This window comes from Fukomys damarensis, unplaced genomic scaffold, assembly GCF_012274545.1.
Source record: "Fukomys damarensis isolate Sample0158 unplaced genomic scaffold, DMR_v1.0_HiC HiC_scaffold_6, whole genome shotgun sequence".
NCBI classification, from domain to species: Eukaryota; Metazoa; Chordata; class Mammalia; order Rodentia; family Bathyergidae; genus Fukomys; species Fukomys damarensis.
The window spans coordinates 14,816,770-14,840,718 of NW_022900918.1; the positions used below are offsets into that span (position 1 = coordinate 14,816,770).

Genomic DNA, 23,949 nt, shown 5'->3' on the forward strand with positions numbered 1-23,949 from the left:
ACTGTGAAAACATTAGTGATCCAAAGTTAATTTAAAATTAAAAGTCTGAAATGACTTCTACGATGATAGGCATTTGAAAAAGAGATTGGGAAGAAATTAATAAATAAGACTGTGGGTGATTTGTAAATAGAATACATGTGACATGTGAATTAATTGTTTTTCTTTTTGGCCACATGGTTGGGTTTTGGTTTACTGTAGCATCACATTAGATTCTGGCAGAAAGCAACATTTCTGCTTATTTCCAACATGTGGCCTGGCTTACTAAAAGAAAAAAAAAAAAAGGAAATTCTGTTATATTTTAAGCCAAAGTTAAAGCTCTTGGGCCTAATTTGTTCCTAACGTCAGTCTGAGAACACTGCCCTGTATTTTGCTGGAATAGAATCAGGACCTTTTGCATTGCTGTGACGGGGCAATGACGAACTCTGCGCTAAGAATGGGAATCTGTCCCCATGGGTTTCCTCCTACCCCACCTCATTTCCTCTCTCTTCTGGTTTCTCTTGTACATACTTTCACACGCATTTCACCCCAAGTCAACCTAAAGTACTTTGCTGAGGAGATTAAAAAGTAAGGCAAGCATGTACAAAGTAAAGAGATTTTCATAGTCCTAAGAAACAATTTTACCTCTAATTGCTAGAAAAACACATGCCCAGATGTATACCTTTCTGTTGGCTATTTAAAAAAAATAATATAAAAATTAGTAATAAGCCTCCCAGATTGCTGTTAAATTGCCTAATTTGGATAACTTGAAAAATAATACTTTAACTATATTATACTAATGCTAGAGATCATGGGCGAGAGAGGATGCTCCTTGCTCTTTTGCCATGTGAAGACTGCACCAGGCAATTCACATTTTGTCCTTTATGGGATCTCTTGGTTGTTAAGCTATGAACATGGGGGCCTGCCCTCTGTTTAATCATCTACATGTAGTGTATGTAGCTAACTATTTACAGGTAACAGAACTAAACAAATAAGGTTTAAACTACAAAAGTAAAAGAAGAAGAATATTTTAAAAGTTCCCCAAATCTGTAGACAGTGTAGATACTTTCTTTGCAAAGTATGTGAATGGGACAGTTCCAAGAAGTCTTTTGTGATAACAACTCAAACCTTCTGTTTCTTTGATCTTATCTGAATGCAGAGTGTTATGATTTTCATAAACAGCCTTGATTTCCTTTTCTGGTATATTTTTCCCAATCATTTCAATGTTTCTAATGTGCAAAAATAAACTGGCTGATCTGCTTTTACACTTTGCACCCAATTACACTCTGACCGTTGACATAGCTCAGTTTGTAAAAAAACTGTTTCTTAGGATTTTTTAAATTTCAAGTTTTCTTTATACAGATTCACATGATTTAAGAATGAACCTCTTCAACAGGAATTTTGAGTGAGCTCATTTTCAATGTAAGTAATGTGTGAATAAACTGGAAGCTATTGACAGCTATGTTGAAGTGCTAACTGTAAAAAGTTAAGTGCTTTCACAATGAGGCTTTCTTAATTCTCATTTCTCATGCTGTAAACAAACCATAAAATGTCAGGTGGAATTACGAATGTTAAAATGATTCCTCTTACACTTTCATGTGGTTTTGTGCAAACATAGCTTTTTGTTTTGTTTTGGCAAATGTATCATTTTGTTGTAATAACTTCTGTCCAATAAAGAAAATGGAATTAAGTGAATATTCCTTCTTTCAAGATGAGCTGTATTTATTACTGGAACGGAAGTTGTCATATCCATGATCATTAGCTTTGAACTTTAAGCACGACTGCTTTTCCTCCAAGGACTGTTTTTCTTCAAATGACTGGCACCAGCAACATAGGCATGACTGTACAGAACAAAGCAACTCGTTACAAGTCTACATTAGCCACATTGTCACCACTCTTCCTGCTCTCTGGGGCTATCTCTGCAAAATTAGGAGCTCTTGGTTCTTTTCTTTCTCCATACTCTTATCCTTCCTCATAAAAAGATTTGATTACAGTAGTTGTATATGATAATTTATTCACTAAAAATACAGAGAATGAAAAATATGTAATTAATATTTCTTACCAAGAGAATACTCTCTTGATTCTTGATATTTACTCTTGATTGCTTGATGAACACTCTTAATAGTGGGCAAATATAGATTTTAAAGACATCTTGCCTGGCAAATAGAAATATTACCACATACATGACTGTATATGTGCATGTGTTTACGAGTGTTTGGCTAGTTTGCTTCAATGAGGATGTACTCTACATACTCACAACCTGTTTTCTCTCACTTGATGGTGCCATAAACATCGCTCCATGTCAATGAGTTCACTATTATTTGGCTGTTTTCTTCAGCCACACATTTTTCTTACATGCCTTTTCAATATTGTTACACAATAAGGTTATAAAGTTTGTAAGTGTCCCAATTGTATTCGCTTGGTTTTCTCCCTTGGGATTTTTTAAAAATCCAAAACTTCATTCATTTTGTTTCCTGAGAAACTACATGTACCAGAAAATAGGAGATTTATGAATTTCTTTTCTATAAAGTGAGAAAGTTGATCTTGATACAAGTTCTCTTCTAGACCTAAAATCTGGGCAATGAGTGGTCAATAAATTTTGTAGACTGTCTTAATGTTCACAAGGAGGCCAAGCTTTTGGCTTTCCAATAATGAGATGCCAGGAATAATGGATTTTCCTCATATACAGGGAAGATGTACTTTATTTCATGTTGGATTGTTGAAGGAGCTAATGGGTGGATGGGTGGATGGATGTTTGAATGAGAGCAGCTAAATGAAGACTGATTGAACATATTCTGTATGGAACAGCACATTTCTGCTACATACTAAAGGTTGAAAAGAAGAGGTAGATCTTGATTCAAATTTCATTATTTGATTTGCTATTTTCATAAGCCATGTGAGAAAGGGTCTGACTTACTATAAGTTATGGTCACATAGTAAAATCTCCCCAAATAGAGAAACAGTGCATTTAAATAATCATATATAATTTTATTTTACTACATGTCTTCCGTCAGCCATCAATTTTTATTGTAATTTTTATTAATTTGCTGAGCAATTCCCTGTGTATAACTGATTGGTTGAAGCAGTTGTGGGGGCATGGCTGGCTAAGATGTATGGGCAAAATTCAGCTACCATGATTTATAAGCTAGTCATACTTTAAAAATCAGCCATAATATAAAGTAAGGGAAATCTGAAAAGCAATTTACTAGATCTTCAGTTAGAAATATTAATGGTTTTGAAGGGTTTTATTTGATGTCAAATAACAGAATTTTTTTCCTCTCTTTACTACAGATTGAATTCAGAACCTTCCCACTGGCATATACACCTGGGCTTGTTTTTCTTTTGTAATTTGAAACAGGGTCTCCCTAAATTGCTAAATTACCCAGGCTGGGCTCCAACTTGCCATCCTCCTGTCTTAGCTTCTCAGAGTGTTGGGATTGTCACCACACCCATGTAGCTACAAAAAGTTTTTTTACATTAGAATATTCTCTTACCTTAAAGCAGTTTTTGAATCTTTTGCTCACCAAATACAGAGCAATTGGATTAATGCAGGAATTCAAGGAGGCCATGTTGATACCGATATAGTCCATTACCAACAAAAAGCTGCAATCAAATAAAAAGTCCAAAATATGTTTATGAAAAACTTACTGCTCTTAGCATGTATTCATGAGAGTTTAATGTTTTTGTGAAGAAAAAAAAAATCAATGCCCCATGTTCTGAAATTATCACTAGTTTGTTAGTGGTGATCTCTGTCTCTCATTCTCTGTCATCTTCCCTGTTTCCCCTCCCCTGCCCAACTCTGTCTTTTAAATTAAAATCCCTTTAGAAGTCCTGAGGCTGACTGAAAAGAAAAAAAAAAAAGCATTTATAAGTATAAAGGAGAATCAGATGTGCTATTTTCAGTCTTGCCATTTGCTCATTGTTTTGACATCACTGCCTCTGTCTTCCCAGGGTTCTCATAGGTCTCCTTTATTCCTTTCTCTAAAATAGAAGTGAAGGTAAAATTGGAGTTCTTAGTTGGTCCTTAAGGGTTAGAAAAGTGACACTGTCTTTGCCTATGACAGGGACCAATGGAAACACTTCTGAGTGATATTTATTTACCAAAGGATTGATTTCTATTCTACTTTTCTTACCTCAAAAGGTCACATCTATTGGGATCATTCTGATCATAAAGAGTGAGCTTCAAAATCCTGCTGAGGTGAAGGGGAAGCCAACAGAGCGCAAAAACAAGGACCAGGCAAAATACTGTTTTGGCCACTTCTCGCCTCTGAAATGAAAACATAGGCAGACCCTTGAAAGCAACTTCTGCATATTAAGAAACAAACAGAAAGTTTAATATTATTTACAAAAATCAGTGGCAAAAAAAAAAAGGACAAAGAGTCTTCAACTAAATACTTAATATAAATTAGAACTAAAATGACTATGGATTTATCTGTTAAAAGTTATTTTTCTCTCTAGGTCCTTTTCGATGTTGTAGACTACTTCTAAGTAGATAATATAAAATTATTTTTTAAGATTAAAAAATACCAAAAGGAAATAAATATTCCCTAGTGTATAGTTTTAGTTATTTTCAATCATCATAATTTTCATCTTCATAATCGTAATTGTAACCATGAACCATCCATTCCTTGGATCTGCTTACCTGCTTTAAGTGGTCATTTAAAGCTATCTGCATACCACTCTTCTTCCTCAGCATCTCACAGGTCATCAGAGTATAAAACAATGCAGTGATGGCCAAGGGCAAGCAGAAATAGAAGCTGAAGAGCCACCAGTCTTTAGCTGTCTTGTAAAACTATGAAGGAGAAATAATTGTTAAGAGTCGATATTCCTGTGTAAAAAAAAAAAATTTGTGTACAAAATGTGCAATTTAAAAAAATATTCACCAAGGAACAGTTATCTTCTAAGGGAGAACCTGTTTTAGAAATACTATGCAGAAACTTTCAGTCCACATCTACTAAACAAATAATTAAATATAACAAACTTTTCTAAAAAGCATTTCCAGTTCTTTGTGTTGGGGTAGTATAATTATTCACCGGGCAAAACTGTAAGTATTGGTGATTTAATACTTTGTCTCCACATAAATTATCCTTCGCTATCTTCTTTCTGGGAAATACCATATCTGAATATATAAAGATATCCTAGTGTTTAGATGAGGCTTTCATTTTTCAGTAACTTTGTTTAGCAGGAAAAGCATATATGAAAAAGTCTATATCAACTATCTTGGTCAGAAACATATAAATATAAGGTGTCAATTAAAAAATCAAAGTGCTTATTACTTATGTCTTTTATTCTGTTTCTGATCAGTATATGCTACTGTGTCTGTATTGGAGAATAATTTATATAAATTATGGAGTACTTCCCCCTGTTTTTACTAATAATAACATTCTTAATTTCATATTGCCTTTCTTTATTCTTTTACCTACACAGTTCATGAAGCTTTATATAGTCTTCTTATATATAAAAGAGAAAATAATCCTCGGTGAAAGATCAGCCTACCTTGTATTAACTTCTCTTAATCTATTCTGCCAAAAAGAGCCTTTTACATTTAGGTTCTGACTGGTGCAGACTAATGTCATAGTTCCTTTTTCGGATTAAACATTCGTTAATAAATGACCAAGATGAAAAGTTCTTTCCAAAGACAGCCTTTCCTTTAGATCAAAGATAGAGGGGTAAGCTTGCCACTCAGAATTGACCCATATCAGTGGCCGTTAGGTAAAAAGAGCAGTAAACCAGGACCAGACCAGGACTATAATCAGCCTTTTTTATGAGTGGATCTGCTGGACTGCCTCTGAAGAAAGGGGAGAAAGAAATATGGCCTAGACAAGGGAGTGCTTCTTATAGGACTCGGGTGGGGCTTACAGGAGCTGAGTGGGATTGAGTAATGTAATGGCTAAGGATTGGGGGAGCCTCTGACATCACTAGGAGGGGTTTGTGTCAGCACTAGTTAGGGCCATCTTAAGGTGAGGGAAATCTAACAGTGGCTTCTATACGAACAACTTCAGAACCATCTCTTGCCTGATGACTGCTGTGTGGTCTAGTGCAGAGTATATGGGAGTGGCTATTTCTTAAGGCTTTGGGTAAAAAGCATAAATCCACATTAATTCTCATGTGAGCTTGGTTTATTTGCGTTCTTGAGATCCAAACGGTTCTTGAAGAAGTAGTGACCTGATTCTTGCCGCTTGGGTCTTTAGTCAAGGATAGCACTACAGTCCTGGGAGCCACATTCTTAATTTATGCTAGGGATACAGATCAATAACTTTCTAAGGATAGGGATCAGGGAAAAGTAGCTAAAGATTTTTGAGGTAAGGGCAGAGAGGAGAAAATAAAAGTAAAATTTACCTGCATAAAGGCTGTTTTCTGAACGGGGTGAAGCATGCAGATTCGTAGATGACTTCCTTTGTAGTTCATAGTAATCATATCAAAACCTATGGCTTCAGGGACAGCCAGAACCACAGAGATCACCCAAATTAAAACAATTTCTACTGCTGTCCATTTTGGAACTCCAATTCCTTTAATTCGACTCCAAGAAGCAACAGCTCGATATCTGAAGATGAAAATAGATGTTCAAGATGCTGAAACTTGGCTGTATTGAACTACATAGTTTAATTTCTATAGAACACAGTAAACAGTAGTATAGTGTTTAAGATCTAAATGGCTTAAAAACAAATTCTTACCTGTCGATACTCAGCGCACACAGACTCAGCACCGTGATTCCCACGGAGGCCTTCTGTATGAAGGGCATCAGCTTACACATCTCAACTCCAAATGGCCAGTCTTCTGCCAGAAGCTGCAGGAGGGGACAGAGAGCTCTGTGAGGGAGGCATTCAAAAGAAGCCCACTGACATATGCAGTAAGAGTTGGTAACTGCTATGGATAAAAAGGAAAGTAGAGTAGGGCAAGGGAGATGGGAGGGCCTGACTGGTTATAGTATTTAATAATATGATCCAAATAGGTCACATTGAAAAGAGTGGATTTGAGCAGAGTCATTAGCAAGAGGAGTAGGATAACAAGTTCCGGGTTCTTATTCTTTTTCTCATGGACTTCTACCCCTTTGAAAAGTGCTAGTGATCAAAGTATGTAACAGGAGAGTGCATGAAGAGGAATAAAAAGTCAATTTATAAGAATTAATTGTTCATATACACTAACTGAGTCAGGATCTCTTGTGTGGGACTAACTGTGGCCAGTTGCTTAAGGTCCTATCTGAAAATTGATGCAAATGTCATAGATTCCCAAATCTCAGATCATGGCCAAATCAAAATATAGGTTACTGAAAACCAGATGATAGATATACTTAGCTAAGGAGACTAAGGGCACCCTCCCCATGAAGCAGTACTCTATGAAGAGTATATGCATTCATACACTTGTTGTTAACTGCAGGCAATTTACTTAACTGAACAGTAAATCTGCCACACTGCTCCTTGACTATACTAGGCACATCCCTGCTTTAAAAATTTGCTCTAGCTCTTATTCTGGAAGGCTGTTTCACTACAGAGTTACTTGGCTGACTCTCACCTTTTTTAGGTCCTGGTTGAATCTTCTCTTTTCAATGTGATCTATTTGGATCATATTATTAGATACCACAACCAGTCAGGCCTTCCCATCTCCCTTAGCCACTTTCATTTTCATCCATAGCACTTACCAACTCTTACTGATTATGTTATAACTTTTACTTATTTGGTTGTTTAGGTTTTAATACTTGATCCCTATAGTATAAGACGAAATATGAGTTTTTAAGTACTTAGAATAGTGCCTGACATGTAGCAGATGCTTAATAAATATTCATGCCTCTAAAATATAGACACAAGCAATACAATGAACAAAAAAAAAAGTTCTTGCTGTTATATATAAGTATTTCTCTTTATCTGATGCAGACTATGCAACTATCCATTATTAAATGTGGTTGTTTTCACTCTTAGAACCAATGGGTGTGCCCCACACTGGTAAATGAATCACTTTAGGTAAACATCTGGACCAAATGTTTATGAGGTTTTGAAAATGAAGACAACTATTTCAGATCTATGTTTTTTTAAAAAAAACATGTTTAAAAAATAACCTTCCAAAAGTAAAAACTATTTTGAAGCACAATTGGGTATTTCTGTCCTTTAGTAATATGGACTCAATTTAGTTTGTCAGGCTGTGCTGATTGTTCTATAAGTAGAATGGAATCAAGGGCTAAAATGTGTGTCTCATTGTGGATATGACTTGAAAACAAACATAGGATGAATTTCATTTTTATATCAGACATGAAAATTTACACAGAAATGTAGGACAAATGTAGGCTGACTTTCACATATGTGTTTCACGTAGGGCCCTTGAAGCCTACAGGACCAGGCAGGTTGACACAGAATAGTAATGGTTGTAAGCAAGTTATTGGTGTCAGGAAGATAATAGAGAAGGATGGGGTCAATGGAAATCTCTGTATGATAAGAACAGGTGCTAATAACATCATGTAATTTTTCTAATGCATCTCAAATATAAAAATACCTTGATTTTTTGAAAGAATCAAAAAGTTGTAATTTTGATACAAAATCTCACCACTTAAAAAAAACTACCCATTAATGAATATTTTAAAAAATCATCATAATGTTATACTAACAAAATGGACTTCTGAATTAATAAGTTCACTCATAACTCTGCTTGATAATTCACTTAACAAATACTTATTAAGTATTTACCACATTTCAAAGACCATATGGATTCCAGGGTACATTTCAATGAACAGTGCAAGCCACCTACATTTATGGAACTTATTCCAAGTTCTCTCTGACAACATGATATTTAAGTAGCAATGTGACTGAAATAAGAGAATAAGCATACAAAGAACATGTTAGGTAGAGAAAGAGCAAGGTCAAAGGCCCTGAAGTTAAAACCAAACCAAACCAAACCAAAACAAAACAAAAACAACCTAGCTTGTTAGAGTGGAGGCATAGATAACCAGAAAGCCATCAAGGGTGGGACAGAGCGATCACAACCAAGTATATAGGAGATGATGCTGTATAGAGGAGGAGGTTGAATGCTTTTTTTAAGGGAACCCATTGCAAGGTTCTAAGTAGGGAACTGGAATAATACCTTTTACCAGTCAGGCTGCACAGTATAGAATAGTGTATGTGATCAAGAAAAAAGGCATTGCTGAGAACTACATGATGCACTTCTAAACACCCCCTGAAATGAAATTAATAAAAATGTTTTATCTTCTAAGAGGCTTGGATTGTCCTCCCTCCCTAGTTAATTTTAAAAACAGAGCGTATTCTTTCCTCTGGTCAAGCTAAGCAGACTTTGAACATGTTCTCCCTGTTGCTGTTCCTGTAAATATCGTTGTTAACTTCAATATAATCATTGTGGAACAATTAGCTAAAGGTGTCACAACGTGGTCTGCAAGCTTGATTTGCAGAATTATACATTGCTCAATGGTCTGCTAGTGTCAATAAGTCTGAAAAACTTGATTTTATCAAAACTTGTGAAATGATCTGTTTAGCCACTGGACTCTCTTTCTGTACCCCTTTCCCATGTATAATTTACAATTTTTCTTGCAAGGGAAAGCTGTCTTTGAGGTCTTGTTCTTCCTTCTTAAACGATACCTTCTTAATTAAACTTTCTCTAATCCGAGCACTGATATTTGATGTTTGGTCAACACCAATGCTGCACATTGGCCACATGATTTTTATTTGAGGGCTCTGTAACAAGGTTTGGTAAGTCAGCAAAGAATTTGTGGGAGATACCTCGATATAGGGTTATGCTTTTAGGGCACTGTTTGTTCTGAGGATGTCTCTGGATTGTCTTCATAGATGGTGTTGGCCACCCTTGCTGCAAAACCACTAGGAGAAGAGCAGTTTCTAAAATTTTGTTCACCTTTCCCTCCCTCGCCCCTGCCTTCCCTCTTCCTCCTTCCTTCCTTTTTTTTCCTTCCTTTTTTCCTTCCTTCCTTCTTCCCTCCCTTCCTCTTTCCATATGCCCCTCCCACCTCTTTTTGTGGTGCTGGGATTTCACCCAGAACCTTGTGCATGCTAGGCAAGTACTCTATCACTGAGTAATACATCTGGCCCTATGTTTCAGTTTGAACCAGGTGGGTGAATTGACTCATGACATTCAATCGCAGAGTTCCCTTTCTATTTGTATTCAGTCTCTTGTGATTACAGGGATCTGTTGGGACAATTTGACAGAGTGACCATTGTTGAGGGGAAGTGTATGGATTTGTTTAACCTTATCCTTTTGCTGTTCTTCCTGTGAAATTGGTTAGTTTAGTGTGCTGTGTTTTGTATGTCTATATCTTCTTTTGTAATGTTGTTTGGCCTCAGTGTGTTTTAGACTTGGGAGAAAAATGGCCTAAGTTATCATATCATTTAGCAATTAGAATTATTTCAGTAAGTGAGAAGGCAAATGAAAAGACTGTATGTTACTTTATCAAAATGAACATGCTTGGCACATATGCATTATCATGGTCCAGCAGGCAGAAAAAACCTAAGCCTATCCTCCCTGATATAGAATGGGAGAAAGATATAGAAATAATGTTAAATCCTCTAAATTCACAAATGGATCTGCCACCACAAGCTCCTCAACCATTGAGTGGCAGCCACTCTACTCCTTAATGGGAGAAAAACAATCATTCAGAACAGGGATGGAAAATCATTCATAAAAAAGAAATATCTAAAGTAGCCTCCCCTCCCCTACCTATCAGGGTACCCAGTTTGGCAAGAATGCCACTATTGCCTAGGTAAGGTAACATCTGTTTTGTCATGTTTCCGTTGGAGGAGTGAAGGTGAATGACAACCAGCTGGAGTAATTTGTATACATTCTCATTTCTCTACTTCTGGCTAATTTAATTGAAAACACAATACTCTTTCTTATCAAGAAAATTCTTCCCAAATGGAGAATTTATTTGCCTCCAGTTTTTCTTCCTGCCACTCCTTTGGCTTTACACTTGGGCTCCCAAGAATATTATGCTGATGGCTGGAGAATCTTTAATAATTTTTGAGAAAACAAGAGAAGTCCAAAGATTCCACCTAGCACATCCAATGAATCCTGCTGGATCAGAGGTCAGCATACCAGTCCCCATAATGGGACCTATCTCAGATGTAAATGATGGTAGATTACCCTGTATCAAAAATTGTAGGAGATGCTTATTGGCAGGACACCTTAAAGGGATCCCTAAATTGAAGAGATTTACAATGTACAGGAGGTTAAATGAAAACCTCTAGAGAATATCTGAGACATTTTGGACTGTAGGTTTTAGGCATATTAATATTAATCCCAAGGTTCTAGAAAAACTAAAACAACGTATTGATACATATGCTTTTTTATTGGCCAAATACTCCTAACACGAAAAAGAGACTTAAAATGTGAATAATGCTTTAGTAGTGTCTATTTTACAACTACTAGAAAAGGGTTTTAAAATTTGTAATAAGAGAGATTTAGCACAGAATTGGAAGGGACAAAAGAAAATGAAGCAACAGAATTCCTTGCTCTCAGAAGCTCTCACTCAGAATCCCAAAGGTAAAAAAGGAAAGCATTATATGAAGAGCGCAAAGAGGGTAACCAAAAAAATCATCCCCTTTCAGGAAAAACATCAATATAGCAAGGAAGAATGATATTGGATGGGATTACCCAAAACTGAAGAAGCTAAAAGATTTGGAAGAATAAACAATTCTGCCACTTAAATGATGAATTGAAAAGGTAAATTTCTGTGAAGAATGAAGAAGCCAAGGGGCTCTCTTTGAATTAACACAGCCTCTCACTGTATCATTATAGGACCCTCAGGTACAAATCAATGACTTTCTTGTAGATATGAGAGCCACTTATTCTGTCATTAACCTATTCCTATCTCCTCATTAAAAAAAAACAAAACATATAACTATAACAGGGTATCAGGTGAAGCTTCAGCCTAACCTTTGGTGTAGCCTTTGAAATCCCAGTTGGTGAAGTGAATCTAAACCATAGCTTTTTATATATGCCTGATTGCACAGTCCTTCTACTGTCTATGACTTATTTGCAAACTAAATGCTCAGGTAACTTACTCACCACACTCTTTTTAGAAATAGGAGTTTCACCAGAGCGTGCCTGCACCAATGGATGCTCTTGCTAGAATAATCCATAGAGCCCTTGGAGGAGCCCGAGGGCAGCTTGAACTGAAAAAGTGAGAGTATGCCCAAACCACCATGCCTGTCTGGGTGCTCCTAAAGGAAGGCCATGAAATATTATATGTGACCTCAAACAACATCTCTTAAAGGAGGAAAGACAAAAAGGAACACAACCACTTTGGATGGTCTTCTAATAAGACCATGCTCTTGTCCATACAATATGGTTATCTTCTTGGTGAAAAAGCCTAATTCCAAAGAATATTGGTTTTTGCTAAACTCCAGAGCCTTCAGTCAAAGTAGTACAAAACGCACACCCAGTTTTCCCCAACTATAGTACTCTTCTGACTGCCCTGTCAGAAGACCTATGTTGGTTCAGTGTACTAGCCCGAAAGGATGACTTTTTCTATGTCTACCAGAAGAATGGCAGGACCTAAAGCCCAGGCTAAACAACAATTTTACAGGACTGTGCTTCTATAAGGATTTGAAAACTTGTCTACAGTTGTTGGACAAATGCTAGTCAAACATCTAAGGTATCTTCAGCTGGAAGAAAGACTCCTCCTATAATATATAGACGCCATCTTTGTTCCAAGTAAGAACAAAGAAGCTGCAACTGAAAACTTAAATTTCTTGGCTGGTAGGGAATATATAGTCTCTAAGGAAAAGCACAAAACTTTTGAAAGACTGTTGAATAGTCAAGACCTGAACTCTCCAAAAGTAGGGGAAATCTGCTTCCTAACTGGGGAGAAACTATTGACTATGTGCCACACCTACTAACTGCTGACAATTGCATGGCTTTCTGGGGATGGAGAGATTTTTGCATCTAAATTCTTAAGTTTAAGCTAAATTCCTTTATGAAGCTCTAAAGGGAGGAGACCTAGAACTCTTGCAATGTACTCAAGAAAAAAGTGGGCTAATGAATAAAGGAAAACCTGATTACCACTTCAAATTTGGGTATTTTCAATTTAGGAAAGTCTTTTGACTTTCTGTATAAAAGGCAGGAACTGACTTTCAGCATATTAACTCAGACTGTTGGTCATTTTCATCACCTGGCTTTACCTTTCAAAGCAATTGGATCAAACAGCAAAGGGTTGGTCTCCTTGCTTCTAGGCAATGGCAGCAAACTGTGATGTTCACCAGGAAGCTAAACATTCACTCTGAAGCAATGCCAACCCTTCATTATGTCCTTTCATGACTGCACAAGGAGTCTATTAGCTGACTTGAGGATGACTGGAAAGATATCAATTCTATTAGATAACCCTAATATAAAATTACAGGCAGTTTCCACTCTGAATCTTGTCACTTTGATGCCACTTGACTTCAATGAGCACCCTTAAAATGACTGTTTCCAGATAATTAAACAAATGTTCTGTTCGCAATTGATCAACCACTGGGAAAATCAGATATATTCGTGGAAGATGTGGTAATAGTTTCATGGTTCATGAACAACTCTGGGTCAGATATGTCCCTGTCACCTTGTAAGAAACTGTTGAAGCAAAGCCTACTGCCTGCCTCAGTCTTAAAGCCATAGCTTCATGAGAGCACTACAATTGGATAAAATTGTAGTGTTCAATATTTACATTGACTCCAGATATGTATTCTCAGTGGTTCATACTTATGGGCCTGTCTGGAAAGAAAGAGTTTTACTAACTTCAAGGAACATCAAATATGCTTCTGAAATTTTGAGTCTATTGCAAGCTATTAATAAGCCAAAGTAAGTAACTATAATTTGTTGCTAGGACACAAAAGAAAAAACTGATATTGGAAAAAGGAAACCAGTTGGCTGACCAGGCTGCTAAAGGCCACATGAACTGTGAGGCTCATGAATAAATCCCACAAAGCAAAAAAAAGCAAGAGTAGTGGTTTGAGTCTTCCTCCACAGAGCCTCCCATTTGGAAATTCTATGCTAACAGCATTGGCCTCATGCCAGAATCTAAACTTTTCTAATGAATCTCTTAAATCCACCTGAGTGCCTGTCATGGTAGGATACCACCTGTTAGTGGGTTCAGAGGTATCGGATAGGCTACAAACTACATAAGTAGGCCAAATAACATGTAATCTTTGCCAAGGAAACCCCAAAGACTAAACTCTCTAACTGGGAAAACGAGTCATGAGACTGAGGATGAAGCCCTTGTAAGACTGGCAAATAGACTTTATCATGATGCCAATACATGGGGGTTCAGGTAGATACTTATATTGGTGAGTTGAAGTCCACCCCTCTGGTATAGGAAGGGCTTCTGAGATAATTAAAGCTTTACTGAAATAAACATTAAGTGCTGAAGTGCGGGGTAACAGGCTTGTGCCACCATACCGAGCTTTGGAAGTGTGTTGTGGCTAAAATAACTCAACAAGTATCCAGAATCTTATGTTGCATGCTTCATGAAGACTGCAATGTACAAGAAAGACAGGGAAGATGAATAACACTTTAAAAAGAACCATCAAAATATCTGCCCATGAGGCCAGCTTGACAAAGGACAAAGTACTGTCTGTTGCTTTGCTTCCAGTAAGGATAGAGGATCTAGGCAGACTCCAAGGGAGCCCGTATAAATTAATGTATGAGAGTCCATTCCAGGTGCTCCCACCAGAGGGAGACCTGACTCTAAGAAGAAAAATCACCATCACAGGTTATTGTAAAAACTTCAAATGGAATCCTAACTTCTGTTCATGAATTTTCTTCCACGAATGTTTGTCTCAATCTACCATTTTAAGGCTGCAAATCAATCCATTTTAAATCCCAGAAAGAGCGAAGTCCTGAGAACCAATTTTCTGTCAGTGGAGAAGACCCTATGACATTTCGCTATCACCCACTTGTCTGTTAAGCTTATGGAATTCAACCTTGTATACATCATGCCCACATCAAGCTCATCCCATTATATCCTAACTCTAAAGCCACCAAAGAATGGAGGCTGAAGAATCTGATCTTAGGCTATGAATTTCTCCTGAAAAAGACTGCTTCCAAAGATCATTGTCTAAGACTATATGTGATTTCACTTGCATTATTACTGACATAATTGTGTGTCCTTAGCTATGTATTTGTCTTTACCCTAGGAACTAGTCGACATGATTCCTGTTTATATTATTGCTTTCTTGACTCTTGTAAGCCTTCTGGGACTATACTGATGTAGTTATCAAGGAAATAGGCACACTATTCCTCTTCAGTGTATAAAAAATTGATTATTTTGGATTCTCATAGTCCACAGACCTCCTGTTCACTAACTGTGGGCTCTTATCTTGGCTTCTATCAAATCTGACAAATGAAACACCAACCAAAAATTCAAATCCTAATTGTCACAGCCACCTGGTTTGATGTAATCAAGAAGCCTTGCCCTGAGATTAAAACCTCAATTTAAAAATTGTGCTCCTATGTGGTCTGTTTGTGGGGGCTTTGAAGGAGACCTGAGGGAAAGCCATGTCTGAATAGCTGGGGATTAGGATGAACCTGTCTACTTAGATATCTGGCCTTAGATATCTGGTCATGATTCTTTCCATTCACTGAGAAACTAAGCACTGGAGTAGCTCTCTAAAACTGTTTCAAGAACTAAGAGAGTTATAATTATTTACTGGCTATCAGGAAGATGGACTTTGGTACATATTCAGCAGAGTCTTCTTGCCCTAGTAAGGGTTAGGAGTCCGGGAATACATGACTAGTATCTTGTCTATTATCCCGGAAATTGCAGCTAAAGAAATGCCTGGGTTATCTCTCATCAGCAAATAGAAATAGAATCCTTGGCCAAAGCAGTATTCAACAGAGCAAGGAAGGGATTGTGCTAGTAAGAAAACTTGCTGTTGTCTTTGTATTAACATGACAGCTGACGTCGGGCTCACGATAAGATTTGGAAATGGGGCTCCTGACTTCCATAACTCCCTCAGGAGCACCAAGAATAAACGACTAGTCCCCAGGACTATTTTTCTGCCCCCTGCCCAAGATATTACTTCATATTTTTTAAGATACTCAAACTAGGAATGTCTATTTTACTAATCATATTTATCATTTATAATTAATGTGATTCAAAATGTTGCAATAAAACAGATGCTAAAGGAGCTCAAGCTGTGATTTTATACAGCCTTGAATTTACCCCAGGAATTCATAAATATTCCAAATTTCAGGTGAGACGAGTTCATTCCTGTACCCCTTGTACCCGACTCTTTCTAAGCAAGAGTAGTAGATGGGTCATCATTTCTATTCCTACAAAGCGGAGGCATTACAAGATAGTGGGGATTTGTAACTAAGGTCTCATAACAAAACTGACATTTTTCTTCTCTTGTAATTGGTTTGAACTATTCTCCCTCTCTAAAGTTAAAAACAAAAACAAAAACTGGAGCACCTTCTTTCTCTCCATGAGTGACATTGACTAGTGTTGAAGCAATAGCTACAAACTGTTTTCACTCCTCTAAGTATCATTCCTGTAAGTTGTCATTGATAACCTTGTTATCTTTATTGCAGAAGAATGAACCGACACTTTACAGAGTGATTTGCAAGCATAATTTGAGCAATTGCTATTGCTCAACTGCCCGCGAAATGTATCCTAGTATCAAGAAGTCTGAAAACTTTGATTGTATTGAAATTTATGAAACTACCAGTCTTTCTCCTGGCTACTCCTTCTTCACTCTTTTTCCTTATATAACCCACCAGTGTGCTTGGTGGGGGAAGGCAGATTTGTGGCCTTTTCCCCCTGCCTTCGCTTTTGGTACCTACTTAATTAAACTTCCTGTACTCTTAAGTATTAGTGGTCGGTGTTTGGTGTTTGCTGTGTACTGGGCATACAAATCGGGCCTTGGTGTTCACCCACATGCTGGGGTAGGGAGAATAGGCGATGAATCACATAAACTTTGAAGGTAGGGCTAGCTTGTAGAACTTACTGATAGCTGAACATAAGAGATGAATGGTTAGGACACTCGCAGAGCTTTATTATGTGAATAGTGAAGACATTTACTGAGATAGGAGAAACTTGGCACCATAGGCGTGGAGCAGTTTTGTACTTTAGTGCTTTAACAGAATTACCAATTGCCTTTGGAAACATGTGAATAAAGGAAAGGGGGGGTGAATGGGAAAAAAAATCAAGATATACCATGTACAATCCCTGTGATGAATATTATCTTCATGTATATCTAAAATGTACCAATAAAATTAATTTAAAAAATAAAAATTTGCTGCAACTGTTTAAGAGGATTCTGGTAGACCCCACACTAGTACAACAATATTCTGTCTAATCATTCTTACTGTTCATAAATGAATCAAGCAAACATGTACTTATTTGCCACCTACAATGGCAACTAAGCCTTTACACATACCATATTATCGATTCTCAAAGCAATCCTATTAAGTTGTGCTATTGCTATCCCTGGTTTACAAACAAGAAATCAGAAGCACTTAGAAGTTTAACCTAGTATGTTGGTTTTAAATATATCCACAAATGTTTTTAATGCTATTCCCTTCAAAAGACAGAGCTAGTGTCCCTTTCCTTGACAATAGGTTGAACTTAATGATTTGATTTTAACATATAGAATGTAGTAGACAAGAGGATATCTGTGACAAGTTCATAAAAGGCATCACGGCTTCCTCCCTGCTCTTCTGCCATCCGTCACTGGGGGAGGCCAGCTGCCATGCAATGAGGATATTCAGGCACTTTACGCAGAGGCCAGTGGCAAAGAAGGGAGCCCTTGCCATGGATTTAGCTTGGTGGTACCGCTGCCTTGCAAGTACAAGGTCCTGAGTTCGATCCCTGGTAGAGAGAGAGAGGGAGGGAGGAGGGAGGCAGGGAGAGAGAGAGAGAGAGAGAGAGAGACAGACAGACAGACCGACAGACAGACAGAGAGACAGAGAGAAAATGGAGTCCTTGAGAAAACAGTGAGCAAGAATTTGTCCATGGTGTGGGAGAGGACCTCCCACCCTAGTCACCCGTTCAGTGACTGTAGCCCCAGCCAATAGCATCTTCCTGAAGCCAGAAACATTCAGCTAAGACACTCCCAAGTTCCTGACCTACAGACACAGTGGGAGAGAATAAATACATTTACTGCTTTAAGCTGCTGAATTGTAAGGCAATTTATTCCTCCTCATTAGATAACTAGTCCATCTATCTCTGCTCACTTCAGTAATGGATCCACATTTGAATTCAGCTGGTCTGACCCCAGAATCTATGCTTATTTTATAACCATATAATTCCCAACAGCTGGCCTTACCAAAAAAGAATGCTTAGGATGAAGTATTTTTACACCATAGCTATGTGTCAAATTATGCTTCAATAACTAGACTCAGTGTAAAACTTTCTTCTAATTACTTAATATGATGGTTGACTTCATGTGTTTCCTTGACTGGTCTCAGGGTACACAGATTAAACATTATATGGGGAGATTTCTGTGGGATTAATGTTTGAATCTGTGGATTCAGTAAATTATATTGCTTTCCTCAGCATCCAATCTGTTGAGGGTATGAAAAGAACAAGGGTAGAGGCAGGAGGAATTCATGCTTTTTGCTTCTTGCCAGACTGCCTGAACAGACGTTTTATCTCATCTCATCTTCTGTGGTCCTTGAACCATGATTTACATCTCTGCTTTTACATCTCTTCTGGTTCTCAAGGCCTTGAATATGGACTGAATTAGATTTCCTGGGTTTCTGGTTGCATTTGACAGATAGTGGGACTCTTCAGCCTCTGTGATTTTGCCTATGTATCTATCTATCTATCTATCTATCTATCTATCTATCATGTATCCATCTATCTCATATCTATTTCTTCATTAATCTATCCTTACACTGGTTCTCTTTCTTGGAAAGCCTTCATTAATACACCTAGCTATTTCACTCTTATAATGTCCAAATAGTTGAGATATTCTTAAAATTTTTAGTTTGTCTCAAAGTTATTTCCAAATATGTTAATATTGGTATCATGTAAGACAGCCATCATAAAACTCAAGATGAATGAGTGTCCAGGCCATTGAAGGAGAAGCAGGCTAGCCAATGAAAATGGTCTCTGCACTGAATCCAGGATATGTTTTGAGGTTGCTATTGTTTTTGGCTCAGCACAGAAATTGGATTATTGCTCTTCATACCACTGGGAGGCCTGCAGCTTAACCTCTGACCCAGGCTATCACAGAAGATGGGGAAACATAAACTGAAAATTGTAACAGTGCTCTTCAAGTTCAACACAGAGATAGTGAGAAACCTAATCATAACTGAGAGATTACAAATTTCTAGTGTGCAAGTTTGAAGGGAAAGGGGCTGCAAAAGAGGGAGCATTGACCTTAATCAGCTTTTCATATTTCATGCTTCGGATTCTCAACTGGATGCTACTGGTTCTGAGAGGCTGCAGGAGTACGTACGGTCGCTTCCATTATTTCACAGCACGGAGAAGAACAATGATGGCAGGCCTCTCTGTGAGCTTCATACCACATGAATTAAACTTTGAGGTTCTGTTTAAAGCTACATTTGAATGTATTACCTAATATTTACCAAATATGAGCCCGTTAACAAACACTTTTGTAAATAGCAGTGGTTTTCGCCTCATGCTCTCTCATCTAATTGGGTCCTACAGACAATGTGGTACTCATTTGACAGAGTGATAGCTTAAAGATTTTCCTGTATCCTTTTTTCCCCCTAAGGCTTACAGTGCTTCCCTAACACACTTCCTTTGGATGATAAAAATACTAGGCTGAAAAAAAAGATGTGACCACAGTGGTTATAAGGGATCTACTCAAAGATGGTCACATTTCAAAATGTTAGTTGGGGTGAAAGAAGAAAAGGCAAGAGGACCCAAATACATGTTTTTATGAAACTGTACAATTATTTTTCTCTTATATAGGTTTTTAAAAATTCTAAGAAAAGAGGTTTCATGAATGGAAAGTAAATATTCTGTAAGTATTGCAAAAATACAAGATCTCTCCAACTGATTTACATTTTTCATTTTTTAAATTAAATCACTTTTTGAGACATTAAAAGGAGGGGGAGTTGATGGAACTTTTGTAATACTGTGTTAATACCAAAAGGAATCAAGCCCTATAAAATCAGAAAATGCCAAAGTTAATCATCTTTCACTAGTAATGTTCACTTGTCTCACTAACCATACATACCATTTTTTTTCCTATTCCTTAAATTAATAGTAGTCAAAGAACTTTAACAGTTGTTTTGTTTTAGATTATTCTCTAACATTTAGAATGCCTACCACCGTGCCTGGGCAGACTGTGATTACTTATTAAAACTTGTTGAATTAGAATAATAAACATATATACATTTGGTCATAAGGTAAAATTTTTCTATGATAAAACTTTTGTCATGAGCTTTTCAGCGCCATGTTACAAACATATTCTTAAGAGAACTGAAATGATTACATTTATCTTCTATATTTCCCAATCCAGATGACCAGATATCTTCTTGATACTTGGAGCCAGTACATCAGGGATACAGGTTAGGGGATTTGCTGTATTCCTGTGGGTCTTCTGTCCTTCAGGCAGGCCAAAACATGTGAAAGACAAAAATTCATCCAACACTCTCTTTTTCCTACTCCAGTTTGTCAAGGAAATGACTGCTATAAAACAGATCCTCCTGTTTCTCGCTATCTAATGAGATCCTATGAAGATTTGTTGTTGCTGTAAGGACTGTAAATTTTGTGGAGGCAGATGCAGCAACATGGGCATCATAAGAAACATCATTTTAGAGAGTTGTTCAGCAAAGCTCAAAGAACACCCAGTCTGTTCGGTCTCCTGGTGAATTGTGAACATTTCTTTCAAATGACTGGCATTACAGAAATGTTTTTCCAGTAAGAGCCAAAGACAGAAATGATGGAGTTGTTGTATTTCACCACTTCGGGAAAGGGTGTTTTCTGTTTCTGTCTGAGTTTCCTGTAGCAGATAACTTTTTCTGTGTGAAATAGCGTTTCAACAAGATAGGACACTCTCATTCAAGGATTTTCGGGTCAGAACTCTCTTTTTCTTATTTATACATAGGAAAAATGTATTGTAAGCTGCTGGTCAAGTGGATATAACTTTTTTAACATACATTGTACCCATGCTCTCAAGGACAAATGGAAGTTATAAGTTCTACTCTGCATCTAACAAAATGCACTTAATCACTTAAAAGACTGGACTTAGAAATATGTGAATCAAAAATAATGTCAAGCCAGGGATTTAGCTCAGTAGTTCCAGTGCCTGCCTTGCAAGCACAAGGACCTGAGTTCAATCCCCAATACAAAAACAAAAAAAAAAAGTTTACCATTGACCATTGAAATAGGTCATTAGCGTGTAGACTGTCTTCTGGAGGTGGGCAACACAGACGCCCTAGACACTTGTTTTATGCACATCCACCAAACAGAGGGTGTCCCACTTCTGGGGGAAGATTCCTGTAACTTACTGAAATAGAATAATGGGTTTATGATAATAGATTAAAGTTCTTATAACAAAATGTCTAAGAGAAGCAGAGGTAGGAAATATTTTTAAGAATATTTCTTAAGGAAAATTGAAATTTACCAAAATCGATTTTCCTACCAGTATCACAATAAATTTTATTTTTAAGTCAGTAACAGGTCTAACAAATGGGTTGCTACTGCCCTATTACCTGAACTTAAAAATATATACAGTTTGTTCTTGAAAACTTCATTAAGCTGAGTGTGGTAGTGCAGGCACATAATCCCAGCACTTTTGGAGACTAGAGCAAGAGGAATTCAAGTTTGAGCTCTACCTGGGCAATTTAGCTTGATCTTGTTTCAATACACAAATATTTAAAAGGGGGCTGGAGATGTCGCTTAGCAGTGAGGTCCTGGGTTCAATTCACAATACTTCAAAAGCAAACAAATAATTTTCCCTGACATATTACATATTTAAAATGCTCCAAGTCAGAGAAATAATTGATTAGATTCATTAATGGGAGCTGGATCCTCTGAGATCACAGTGACACCTGAGAGAACTGGAGAATGGGAAAGTGGATGGTATCAGTTCAGAATAAGACTGTCAGACTGTCAACAAACCTTATAATGAGCTTTCATGAAATTTAATTCTAATGGCTGTCTTATGTAATACTCATAAGCTACCATCAGAGGATGTCTGATTTCTATGGAATCTGAAAGTTCTTTGAAGCCATTGAGTGAGAGGGAAGATGACAGTGTACATCATAAAGGAGGGTAGTTGTCCTCCTTTCTGGAAACTACAGTGAAACTGGAGAAGAGGGAAACAGGGAAAGGACATAGATCGGCAGCCAGCGTGAGCTGTTCTGAGATCAAAGAGGGAGAACTGCTTGAGAAATGCTTCAGGCAAATTTGCTAATACATTTCTAAGGGGACAATCCTTATCTCTTCCTTCTCCATTCCCCTTCCACTACCCCACCTTTTAGCAGGTTTTGTCCTTTTTCTCCTTCTTATAAATTTTTACCAGAGTATCTATAAGGAACACAAATAACTCTGTAATAGAAAAGATCTGAGAATAAAATTAGCCTACAATTAGACAAGCTGTTGGCCAACATATACTCATTCACCACACTGAACTATCTCCCAAACTTAACCAACCTCTTCTTAACGTTACAAAGTTTTTAAAGAGACTATTTCACATCATAAATTACATCTAATGTAATTTCAATCTCAGGCTTTATCTGTCAACACCCTTTAAAGCACTTAATAATTTATTAACATTTGACATGTTTCTCTAAAAATAATCAACTATATCATATTAACCACACACAGATAACCGTATATGGTTTCTTTGCGAAATGAAGAACATAGCTCCCTGGCCTTGAGACAAGGGTGTCTTGGACACATTATCCTTTTGTACAACTCTGGAAATAACCTTCAGTCTCAAACAGCTCACATTAAGTGAGCAAAGCAAAAATCTAAAGCCTTTGATAGACAAAGCTTTACAATATCGAAAGGAACATTAACTTGACATTTTTAGAGGCTTGGATTTATGGAGTGACCAAGTGTCAGATCAAAGTCAAACAGAAGAAGTACCACAAAGTCAACCTGGAGAACCTTTCATTGCCCAGAGCCTCATGTTTGCTAAGCATTTTGTCCCAGGTGAAACAGTGCAGAGGAAGCATGAAGTCTTGAGAGTCTGTGTTACTTGAATTCTGCTTCTGACCTACTAATGGTTTATGACTGATGCTCAGAAACACAAGGGATCAATCTACCCCTCTTTTATTTGTCCATTTGCAAAAATACAAGTAGAAAGAGCCCACTGACCTTCTGCCTCCTGCATATTAACATTTGTCTACAAACATCAGTGTGCCATTGACTGTTGTAAGCACTATGCCCAGTGGGTGTTAGGATATTTGTTTTATCTGTCAATTTCAGCTCAATCAGAGCTAACAGTCTCTCTCTTTACCAACATTTCTTTAAAAGATAATATTTAAATGGTCTAATTAGGACCTTTTATATTTAGTTTGTTTTAAATAAATAAATCTCAAAGGTAGATAAGTTCCATTTTTGATACAAAATGTTTCTGCCATTAAATACCATTATCTGTCACTAAAAAGTCACGATCATATCTAAATTATTTGACAAGTAATGAGAAAAGTATTCTGTATTACTAAATTGTGAAAAAGTAGACTTCCTCCTTGTGATATTTTAATTTCTTGTATTGCTATATGTGCACATATTTCTATTTGCTGATTTGGAAAATTACAATTTTAAAAGTTAAATTTGATGATGTTCCATGAACTCTTAATTTTACCTATGAAACTAGTGAAGTACACACAAACTTGTGAAGTATCAGAAGCAATGTAATGAAAGACAGTGAGATAAATGAATTTGTTCAGAAAGGTAGTACTGATTCTGCCACAAGAACAAAATGTTAGATTACTTGCCGAGGTCACTTCACTCAAAACTCATTTGCAGGTGCAATATTGCAGCCCCACATTTTAACATGCCAGCATTTTAACATCACATACACCTCCATCTTTATTAGTTAAATGGTAAAGATTAGCAGT

General features: G+C 37.1%; 1 protein-coding gene across 1 annotated transcript in view; it reads right to left on the reverse strand.

Moving 5' to 3' along the window:
• Positions 1 to 238: 238 nt before the first annotated feature.
• Positions 239 to 23,949, reverse strand: part of Ednrb (endothelin receptor type B) — a 32,286-nt gene continuing 8,575 nt past the window's right edge. Inside the window, exons 3-8 of the mRNA XM_010622372.3 lie at positions 6,651 to 6,763; positions 6,316 to 6,520; positions 4,619 to 4,768; positions 4,110 to 4,243; positions 3,471 to 3,579; positions 239 to 1,817 (exon numbers count right to left, since the gene is read on the reverse strand). Of these exons, the coding sequence (XP_010620674.1) occupies positions 1,683 to 1,817; positions 3,471 to 3,579; positions 4,110 to 4,243; positions 4,619 to 4,768; positions 6,316 to 6,520; positions 6,651 to 6,763 (846 nt within the window). The 3' untranslated portion in view covers positions 239 to 1,682. The remainder of the gene's footprint in view (positions 1,818 to 3,470; positions 3,580 to 4,109; positions 4,244 to 4,618; positions 4,769 to 6,315; positions 6,521 to 6,650; positions 6,764 to 23,949) is intronic.